Source organism: Argiope bruennichi, chromosome X1, assembly GCF_947563725.1.
Source record: "Argiope bruennichi chromosome X1, qqArgBrue1.1, whole genome shotgun sequence".
Taxonomy (NCBI): Eukaryota; Metazoa; Arthropoda; class Arachnida; order Araneae; family Araneidae; genus Argiope; species Argiope bruennichi.
The window spans coordinates 17,891,624-17,903,822 of NC_079162.1; the positions used below are offsets into that span (position 1 = coordinate 17,891,624).

Here is a 12,199-nt window from a genome sequence, read left to right on the forward strand (position 1 = left end):
CTAAACTTTTTTTTTTTTTTTTTTTTGCTAGCGACTGTTAAAAATTTTGCTACACTAGCATCCTTAAAAGCGACGTTTAATATTATTATGTTAATTTTATGTTTTAAATTTAAAAAATCGAAGTGATTACTTAATATTTTATTTTTTATGGAATTAATGAAAAAGTTCTTTTATACCACAAATCCTTGTGTTCGATTAAAATTTTTGAATGTAGATTAACATTGTGCTACAATTTTTGGTAAAAGCATAATTATTGAATTTAAACAGATTTTAGAATTTAAAATTTTTTTTGTTCATATCTGGTTGTTAATCTCATATCTTATAGTGACTTTATTTATTGATTTTAGGGAAGCAGGTTTGGATGATGGAGATGATGATCTTATATTTGAAGATTTTGCTAGACTCCGTTTGAGAGGAGAAACTGATGCATAATCTTTTTGAGGCACAATATTTATTTAATGTGTCCTGTGTTTGCATTTTTAATTATGCATTAATGTATGTGAGATTTGGAGTGTGTATACATTACCATGTACATATGCAAGCACTGGCATGTATATACATACATATATATGGAAGTATATTTATAAATGTATGTGCATATGTATATGGTTTAGACAGATGGTGTTTCTGCCTGTCTATGTGTAAGCACTTGGTATGCATATTTGTATATTATGTTGTTTTATGAGTTTTCATCCTTTGTATTGCAGAGAATGTTCAATGCTGAGTCATCAAAAGTTTAATGTGGCAGTTGAGCACTGATTATTATGATTTCCCTCGAGTTTGTTTAAAAGTTGTATAAATTATTTTCGAAACATTCAAGTTAACATTATAAGTTAGTATTACGCTATGTAAACAATGTTTAATTATTTGCTTTCTTTAAAATTTTATTTGCAAACAGTTGTCTTTGAGGGGAAAAAAAATGCTCTGGAAGAAAACATTATTTATTGACATCTTTAATAATAGATCTGTATATTGTGATATTTTTTAAAGATTCCAAAATACCTCTGAATGTGTTATTCCTTCTACAATTTATATGTATCCACCTTCGACTTTTTAACGTTTGTTTAATTAAAATATGAGATAAATAGGAAGCTGCCATTTTATTGTACATTGCTGAAATGTTAATTTTCCTTTTAAATTCGTATTAATATGTACTTTTCTCGTCACTGTTGAATTGAGGTTGGAGCAAATCTAAAAATAATTTACTATCATATAATTTTTAACTGCGTGTATATCTGGATAATTTTTTTTATCTGAATAGCTGCGTTATTCTATAATTTAAAGTTTATTTTTTGAGGAAATTCGTTTCGTCATTGCATAGATTTATTGCAAATATTCAGCCAAAAAAAAACTCGGCGCTTAAAAAAACTTGCCATGTTAACATTTGTCCCTTATACTTACAGAAGTTTGAGTTGTTATATGAATTATGAGGAGCCCAAAAGTTACAGTGTTCGAGGAAATTCCACAGTGACACTCATATTAATAAGAATTTTCCCAGGCCAACTGAAAAGGACCTTTCATTAATGTTAAAGCATAAGAACAAATTTCTTTGTTTATGATGTATATAAAGCAGTGCTGTAGTAATTTTTTTGTATGAAGTGATAATTATGTGTAGGAACTCTGAATGTTGTATCATTATCAACACAGATTATAGTATATTTAGAAATATGTGCTAAGACTTATTTCCTTGTACATATTGCAATAAATGGACCCAATAAATATATGTATGGCAAAAATATTTAATGAGCCGTTTTTATTATATGTGGTTAAATTTCACTTGTAACACTGGTGATCTTTTTACATTGTTTGGATTTACTTGTTTGGTGTGAAAGATGCATTTTAATTCATCACTTAAGTCAATAATCAGAAGCTCAACTGCTTGTTTACTTGTATAATATTAATGTATTGCCTGTTTACACACACACACACACACATACACACAATGATACATGCACACATGTGCATATATTTCTATGAAATAAAATTCAACTGATGTGAAATTAATAAAAGTGTTGTGAGTTCTTTTTGAAAAGGCGCAAGGGACTTTGATTATTCTCATTTACTCTACTGTTGAATGAGTATTGCTGTTTTGGCATATTTAAAAATTGACAGTTGCGTTCAGTGTGTCATAAAATGTTTCCTTAATGATAATCATTCGTATTATGAATAGGTTTTAAAGATTATTGAAACAATTGACTGTATGTTAAACTTAAATAATGATCTATAATAATTATCTAAAACATTTTTATATGATAGGGAATTTTTGATTGATAATTCTTGCAGAAACAAGTCTTTATACCTTTCTTTGTGACGACTGGTTTCTTTTATTTATTCACAAGTATAGACAGTCAAATAAAGCCATTTAGTCATATTTGGCTTTGAGTGAAACTTTGCGATTCCATTTCATTTTATAACTTCCAAATGTTGCTAATGAGAAATTTGTTTTATTCCTTTTAGTTTTATGAGCTCATTTCTCTGTACAAATTGTTAAAAGTAAACTTTGATTTATAATCACTTTGAAATTTTGATATTGCCTTTTTAAGAAGTAAGATAATATATTTATTTTAGCAAAGAGTTATATTATTACCAAAAAATTTTTTTTATATACCTTGTCAGATAATTTTATTATAAAATTTCGTAATTTATAGCCAATTTGCGCATTAATATGGTTTTAACTTATAGAATTATAATGAGATTTTAGAGACCCATTTCATTAATCCGAGTGCTAAAAATGTTAAGGGAAAAACGCTCATATACTTTCATAAATTGTAATGACTGGGTTATTTTTTCCCCATTCTTTTTAATTTTTCAGTTTTTATGAACTTAACCTTAGTGCATGTTTTCAATTCTGTTCATAAGAAAATAAGGATATTAACATTCCTTAAAAGCAGAGTTAAAATTCTATAACCTATAGATATAACATAATTTGATATGTTTCCTCATGTGTAATGCTAACAAACAAGTGAATCAAAATAATCAGAGTTCCCTTAATAACATAATGTGTACTTTCTGAATTTTGATATTAGTTAGTTATAGATTCTATCAATTACTTAAAAAATGCTTCTATTGGAATTGCAAACTATTTAATAAATTTTTAAGACTATCTGGATATAACACATAATATGTATCATTATATACACTTATGTGGATGTATATGTGGATGTGACTTTCATTTTTTGATGTGTGTGTTTTAACTTGTCTTGTATTAGCCTTCATTGTATTCTTCATATAAAAAGTTATTTAATGTTACTAGTCTTTTTCCTATGCTTACAAATGAAAACAAAATGATGTGACATGCTTTCATAACAGGGGTGTTGATATGATTGCTACTTATTGTCTTGCGATCTAAAAAATATTGCAGCAGCTTGATAGCATAAATAATTTTCTCAAAACGAAATCATTTTTGTACTTTGTTATATATAATTTATATATTTGCTTTTTCTGAATTGGTTTCAAATTTGAATTTGTTTGCAGCTATCTAATTCACTTAATTTTTTAATCGCTTATGTTTCTATTGAAAATTGTCAAATCCTATAAAATAGATTTCTCATATATATTAAAGTTACTAATATTATAAGATTTGCCTTGAAGTGAAGGAAACGTTTTGATTTAAAAATCTTTTTAGATTTTTCATTTCTTTAATTTAATTTTTGAAAGAATTCTACAAAGTCGAGGGAAAATTATCTTACTCACCCCTGTTATATTTTATGTGAGATTTGTGCAAATTTCTTTTTCTATTAGATTGCTGTCAAATTACTAAGGCACTAATGTTTCATCTTAATGTATTTTTGTCAATTTTTTTTAAATCAGGTGCTGTAGAGTTTTAGCTGGAAAAATTACCCTAATCTTGTGGAAAATATTTTATATGGTTCACAGGGTATTTACCATTTAGCTCCCAGTCCAGTTGTTGTCCTTGAATTAAAAAAATGAAGAAACTTTGACACTTAAGGGCAAATATAGTACAGTGTGGTATATTCTGTATGGGCTGGTCTGTAGATGTTTCTTGTATCTTTGTATATGTGAAAGTGTATTTTTTTCAGATGTTCTAAAGTTCAGTGTTATATGCTTACCCGCCTCTCTCAGTTATGTACATATTCAGAAAGATCAAATTGTTAATTTTCCAAAAATAAGCGTTTTATATACCATTGTAGTTTTTTTATGCATTTTAAATTATAGTTCAATTAATGATTCGGAAATTAGAACATTTAAAAGTAAGCCGTCTAAAAATTTATGCATAATTTCTTATGTATATGAATGAAAATTTTAAGATTTACGGATTTGTTTCTGGTTGTATAATTCCTTCCCTGAATGAGAACTTTGCTTTCAGAAGCTTAATATATATGGAAATAGGGAGTGTATTTGACATGTCTTTTTTATGTGCATTTAAAAATTAATATCATGTAAAATTTGACCTAATTGTATAAGCATATATAGCGAAAATTTGAAAATTTTTCAAATTCTGAAAATTTATACACTGAGCGGTTGCTACAAATGAGCTGTTTGAATTTTCTTTGGAGTTTCTTAGTTGACGAATAATGCCTACTGCTGATTATGAATTTTTAGTTTTGTCAAATATAGCTGTAAACTTTATTTCATTTACTTCAGAAATCATTCGCCTGTAGAAGTTTTAGAATGCATTTAAAAACTTGACCATGCAGAATTTATGATAACTGCAGAAAACTTATGGCGATAATTATATGCATAGAATTGCAATTCATATCCTGTAGATAACAAATACGTTTGCTATTTTATGAAGTTCTTGTAAGTTTTTTTATGGTGCTATTTTTATTAAGTTTCGTTTTATGTGTATTTCCTTTCATTAAACTGCTTTCTTCCTTTCATATAAGAAAAGGTGTATAGCGCTGTATTAAGTTTGCCACCAGTATATCTCTTCAGTGTCAGTTATTCTAAAATTATCTTCGAGTATCTTGATTTAGTTTTTTGATGTTAAATGGAAAACTATGTTCTTTTTAATGTCACATAATAGTGCAACTGAAAAGACGTCCAATTTGGCCCTTTTCCATGATTAATAGGATATCATCCTCTCAATGTCTTTGAAGTGAAGATTGTAATTTTTTGTTCTTTCATGATTCGTGAATTCATCTACCATCAGATTTTTCTCATTAATCAAACTTTTCTATGATTGTATTATATTTATAAGCTAAACATGCATTTGAATGCATGTTCACAATTTTTACATGTGTTTGATGCTATTCATATATATGAGAAACCCTTTAAATATATACGCTTGGCTCCCAAAAAATCATTTTACATCTCTAATTTGAATTTATATGCGTATTTTCCATCCCTCCATGTTATAATCCAACATTTTTTTAAATCTATTCCTTTACAATACGAATTTCTATTAATGGGTTTTGAATTGTAATTGTCTTCCATTTCTATTCATTTACGTCTTTATTCACTCATTCAAGAATATTTTCTGGGTGAGTTAATATAATTTTCAACTGATGTATTAAATAAAACTTGTATTTCAGTTAAACGCATGCAGGGAAGTTGGAAGTGGAGATATTCATCATGCATTTTTATCTGTAATTTCTTCTTTTATTTACCTCATTTTTTAAAAAACTTTTTTTACGGAAACCTTTTTGTTAACTATTAAATTTCTCTGACAGCATTTTCTAAAATAAGTTGCCCATTAGTGCCATATTATACTTTTCAGTGACCTGCCAAATTTTAGTTCGCAGTTTTATTAAATTTTCAAATGAGTGGCAATTAAACATTGATATAAGCCTTCAGAAAACCTTTGATGTTGGTAACAATTATTCATTAGTATGTCATGGTTTGATGTCCCAAAAAGGATAATTAGGTAATTCTAAAAATGTAATGACTTATGACATGAGATTTGCTATACATACTACTGCTTGGCTATACTGTATGAATTAATTATTTGATGCTTGTAATATTAACTTTTTTTAGATAAATGTCCCCTTGTCTTAAATGGAGTTAACTTTAGGGTACTATCTGTTATGTAAAATTTTTTGATGGTCATAACGAAAGATTAGCCTTAATTTCAATCTAACATATGTTAAATGCTCATTTATCACAGAAAAATAAAATTATCTAAGAATTCGTATTAGAATATCAAAAAATGACTTTAAAATGTACTTTGAGATGCATAAGTGTCATTTATAATGTTAATTTTCAACCTAATTACTAATAATGTTTCACCGAATTAATTTCGTTTACATTTTATATTTGTTCAACTTCAATAAATGTTAAACTGTTTTGTATTTCACTGATTGTTTGATATCCTTAAGAATCTTCATTTTATTTTAAGTAAAATATGAAATTTATAATTTTTCTCACTTTAATGTTGTAAAGTGAGAAATTTTGATTTTAAATTCTATGTCAATAATTAATAAATGAGCAGCATTTTCATATTATGTCCTTTACAATATTTAGTGCTTCGTGCAGAGATTATTTTCTGATTTTTAAGTATTTTTAGTTTACTGTATTCAGGATTTTTTCAAAATAATAATAGTCTGTAATGGTTTTTTGGAATAAAAAAATAAAACAATTTTCAAAGTTTGGAGTCTGACCTCCAAATGTTTTGTGAATATTCTCTTCTAATTTGTGTTGTGTTTTTTTAGCTTTTCCAGATACTGCTTTGAATGTTTGCAACAGCTGTCATATTTTAGGTGCAAAAGTTAATATTTTTCAGTATGAACTTCCTTTTGTTTTTAGTACCGATTTTAATGCTTGAATTTGTGCATTTGAAGAATATTCTAAGGTCATATTTACACGCACATTTATATCAGAGCTTGCTACTCTCAGTTTTTTCAATGCAAGATCATTTTAAAAAAGCTTAAAACTACTCATGTTAAATGTTTTATTTAGAATTTTTTTTTTTTATTGTTAAAGGTAGTTGAAAATATTCTAATTAATTGCTCAAACTTTAATCGAAGATCAAAAAAGATAACATTATTTAATGGGGGGAATGCATTCCAGGACCTGTTCTGTTTTTTAATATTTACTTAGAGCATTTCATCTTTTAATATTGTTCTTATTGTTTCTTTTATTATGAACATAATGCATGTCATAGCATCATTTTATTTGCTATCATAAATTATTTGATCTTTAATATAATGTAAGGAGTTCATAATTTTCCATTCCTTAGAGTATTAGTATTTAAAAAACTAATAATTTAAGTTTTTATCTGCTCATCAAAAGAAAGTCTATTTTCCATTCTTATACTTGTAACAATTTTATAAACTGCATATTTATTCGACACAAATTTTAACAATTTTAATATTTGTTTAATTTGATTTTGAAAATTGTGTTTTAGTTTCTATGTCTTTAGCAAAGGCATCTGTATTTTTTTCAATGTACTTGCAAAAAATCATCATAACCCTCTTGTATTAACGTTGAAAGAAGAATTGTACGAATTGCATCTTTATTAAATCAACAAAAAGCCATGGTGGTCAAATTTGTTTTAGTCTGCTGTTCTCTGTTTACATATATTATGTAATTTTTCTTTAGTTTGATATTTTTACTGATTTTGTCTCTCCAACTGTGTAAAACTTTCGTAATGACTCTCATATTTCATTTTGCATTATCTTTTTTCCAAATGAGCAAAATTAACATTTAAAAATACAATTCTTTCAGGGCTTTTGTTTAACAATTCTAGAGTAATTACTTTTTAAAATTTGCATCATTCCATTAATTACTTTTAAATATAATCTTATTGTTATTACAGTGCACATATGTAAGGAATTACATAAAATTATCTGTTTAATTTCGTGCTTGGCAATTTGTGAACCGCAAACATTGTGAATTCACCATATCCTTGAATAGCTTAAAAGTGACTCCTGTTGAAGAAAAATGAAATTATGCAAAATGTACTGTATGTTTAAACAAATTTTTATCCATAGGTACTGTATTTGCAAATAAAAATATCATATAAATTTTACCATGTGAAAACAACCATTGATCTTACGTCGTGGGTATTATCACTTATCTATATCATCTATTTTTTCAGTTATAAATTATATGGTACATTTTAAAACAAAATATATGCAACTGTAAAATTTTCAACTAATGTGAATTCTTTAAGGGTTATTTCTGCTTCTTATAACATCGTTCTTTGAAAGAATTTTATTGAACTTTGTTCAGTAATTTAAATTGTTTTCTTTTCTCCTCGAATTTTTATAATTAACCATTATAAAAGTTCTTAAATGGACTGTATTTAAATTGAGCTTTTCTAGTGTCTGCTAGATGATTTCACTAATCTTTTTTTAAGCTCTATTGTTTACACATTTGTGCTATAAATATATATATATATAGAGAGAGAGACTGGTGATATTATTTATAACATCAAGATTGTAGAAAATTACATCTCCATTGAACAAAAGCCTTTAGATACCCAAATTAAAAACATAAACAAAATTTTATTTTAAGAAAAATTGTTTATACATTTTTCATACTTATGTATAATGTTCCGAAATAGTTTTGCAGGTTTTTTTAAATCATCAAAACCTTTTAAAAGATGTTAAATTATCTGTGGATTTTAATTTATGTTTTCATGTTATAGGTTTTTTTTTTTATAAATTAGAATGTAAAATGTTTTCTCTTGCAGTAACTTGAAATTTATCTGCATTTGTGCTCTGAACAAAGAGTAATTTCATTTTTCTACTTATTAATAAACTGATCTAGTCTTTTCACAAATCGGATTTTTCATCTGTTCTTTTAGAATAAAAGAAGATAATGACACTTTTTGAGTGTTAATAAATCGCTATCTTAAAAAATTTATGAAAGAACTACTGTATTAAAGTATTTAAATTGGAAGCATTTTATAGTAAAATTCTGATATAAAATTTGTTATTACCTATTTAATTATACTTTATTAATTTAACTATGCATACATTACTTATTCAATTATTTATTGAAATAGAATTATCCTGCTTATGTTTGAAGCTTTGAATGCAAAAATAAAATTTGATTTATCTTTTTTTGTAATTTAAAATATTTCATTTATTTATCGAGAAATATACAAGCATTTAAAATGAACGAATAAAAGTAATTTTTGTATCTTAAGATTTAGTTAATTTCAGTTCGTTTTCTTGGATTGTGGAAAAGAAATCACAAATTTGGAAAATTTGTCACACTTTTTATATTGCAGTTATGAATTGTTTGTGGATATTTATATGTGTATAGTATGCATATTCATTTTTAAAATCCTTTGTTTTCAAAGGACAATGTATAATTCTCACAAGAGCGTCAGGATTTTGTCATGCCTCAGCAAATTGCCATTTCTTTGAAAGTCGAGTTTTTTACTGTTAATGATGTTGCTCAGTAGGGTAACGATATTCAAAAAAATATATAATTTGCTTTGCAAAATATCAGTGTATTTATACAAAAATTTTCCGTGTATCCTGTTAGTGAAGTAAAAGAAAAATCTTTCCGAAAGGCTTTCGAAATAATGGCTTTTTTAATTGTATTTTTCTGTGAAGTGTTAATTAATAGTTTTATGAATCAAGACAAATATAGATTTCAAGACAATAATAATAATAAAAAAAAAAGCTAAGTTCCTGGTAAAGTATATAATAGTAATTAATTCAAATGAGTAATCTTGTATTATTTTTTAAAATTGCAAATTCCGTGCCATCGTTTCTTTATTGTTGTAATATTAATTGTTTAATTTTAATAAGTGCTTTTTAAAGCTATGTGATTTGTTTATTTATTATTATTTTGTATGGTTACTTAAGTTAACTGCATGTTACTAAAAATTGGCATTACTGTAGTGCTTCAACCGCATATTACTTACTTTTAATAACTTCATAATGCCTTCATTGGTTGGCGAAAATGTGTATTATATATATATATATATAATATATATTACTGCGCTTTTTATCTTTTAGATATAGATACTTGCTTTCTATACTCATACATTTTTGGACTATGAAAAAACTTTTAGATTTATATGAAATGTACTGATTAATAAATTTATGCATTTATAATAAATTGTTTTCTTGTTTCAATACTAAACTTTTCCTCGGTAACGATATTAATATCGATAATTTTTAGTAATGTTTTGAAACCTCAAAAATTAAACAACTGCCATATATTGTTACATTTCTATTCTTCTTTGCGAATTTAAATATTTTATTTTGTTCTTCTAAAATATTTTCAGTGTTAAAATAAGGATATATCATTGTGTTAGATACCTCAAAATTGTAAGCAACTATAAAATACTTTTCAGTCAGTTTGAAAAAAATTTACTTAGTTACAAAATTCTTGGACTAGAAATCACATTCTATTATGTTCAAACAGTTAAATGTTTGAGAAAATTCTTGAAACTCAGCGAGGAAAAAAAATTTTAAACATTTTGAATTTGTAATTACGATTGGTGTTTCTTTCAAGTGTTGATTGAATCATTTTACATTTTTATGTGATGTAAAATGAGAACTAATTGTTAATTGTATTTGCATAGAGGTCGAATTTCTTTCATTCTCTTTTAAATTATCAATAAATGCTTTATCTGTTATGAAAGTTTTTGAGACAAGAGGAGTATTCAATGTATATATATATTTTTAATATTTTTAAAGTGATACAATTAGTTGCTGATGACTTCTTAAATATTTTTTTTTCTTCAGTTTTTTACAAAATACTTGAATGCTGTTATTGTTAATTCAACTGTAATAATCAGCCAACCAAAGAAAGATAGAATTACTACTTATGATATTAAAAGTACTTTTATTTTGTTTTGAAAACATTTTTTAAAATTCATTTTGAAAATAAGTTGAAAAATCAGCTTACAGCTGAAATGGTGTGTTAATGTAAGGATACATAATTACTAAACACTGTTTTTATTTTCCTTTCACTAAGGAATATTGGATTGACATTAACATTCAGTTCACCTTTAATTGCATTTAAAAAGTTGTAAATGGATGTATATATACATCTTTATAAAAGAAGAGTGAATATTCGCCATCCGATTTTGTGAAAATACTTAGTACTCACAGCTGTTTGAATTGTTCTGTTTTCCCTGTCTTATGATTTAAAATTTTTAAAATATACTTTAGAATACATATCAGAATGCTCTTTAAATGTGGCGTAATTTTTATTATATGCATTACAAGAATTTCTGTGTAATCAGAACAAAATGGTTGTGGTACAATTGTTGCACATAAAGATGCCAAACTTATGTACATAGTATCTATGAAAAGCAGCTCAAATACCAAAAACTGAAAAGTTTTAAAATTTAATGTTTGTTGTAAAAGAGCAAATTATATATAAATGTTTTTGTTTAAATTGTGCTGCAGTGCAGAATTTTTTTTAATTGCATGCAATGTACTTTATTTCTTGTGGGATGTGATAATTTCATCTTGTTTATTTTATTCCTATAATTTTGTACTAAAATAAGTTTTATTTTCATTATGGAAATTTATTCAATTCTTGAAATTTGTGTTACTGATTTAATTTCTGATGCTGGTCGCTGTCATCAAAAATTATTGCTAATTTCATTTAAAATATTTGTTGTTAGGAACATTTAAAAATGTTTTGATAACCATTTTAATTTAAAAGTAATTTGTAAGTTTTTATTTCAAACTGTAATATTTCAAAGCAGTATTTTAATATTTTGTATTATTTGCAATTTCTTTTTTATTGTTACTGGTCTTCAGAGATGAAATGAATTTCTGTAAAATTATTTTCATTCCAGAGTATTAATTTCTCTTCGAATAAGTTTTGTGAACCAATCATTCATTTGTTAAAAATCATTTTTTTTTTTTTTTAATCATCCTGATATATAATATTTGCCAGTTTCATAATGCACTTTCTGAGTATATCTGTATATATGTACCTTTTGAATATCCAGTTTTTAACAAATGATGCTAGCGACTGCTTTGTATATATATGTAAGCATATAATTACAGTGACCTCTCAAATTAACATGAAAAAAATATGTTTGAAATGTTGCATCGCTGGAAGTCCAAATCCAACTGTTTGTGGGATCATTTCAATGTTTATAATGACACTGCTTGCTTGACAATTCTGAATTTTTTAAACATTACCATAGGTTGAAAAGGGATTATCAACTTCTTCATTATTACGAAAGGGCATAAAATCACCATTTTTATTAAAAATATATGAAGAAAGAGTACTTTTAGTAGCTGTGTTTAAACTATACAATTGAAAACTTCGTGGGTTTTTTTTTTGTTTTTTTTCATTGAGTGAAAAA

At 25.9% G+C, this 12,199-nt stretch overlaps 1 protein-coding gene across 2 annotated transcripts in view; it reads left to right on the plus strand.

Annotated features, from left to right (window-relative positions):
• LOC129959077 (arrestin red cell-like) overlaps nucleotides 1-8,526 on the plus strand; it is a 104,370-nt gene extending 95,844 nt beyond the window's left edge. For both annotated transcript variants that reach the window (XM_056071874.1, XM_056071876.1), the window contains exon 13: nucleotides 348-8,526. In XM_056071874.1, coding sequence (XP_055927849.1) covers nucleotides 348-432 — 85 coding nt within the window. In that variant the 3' untranslated portion in view covers nucleotides 433-8,526. The remainder of the gene's footprint in view (nucleotides 1-347) is intronic.
• The last annotated feature ends 3,673 nt before the right edge of the window (nucleotides 8,527-12,199 follow it).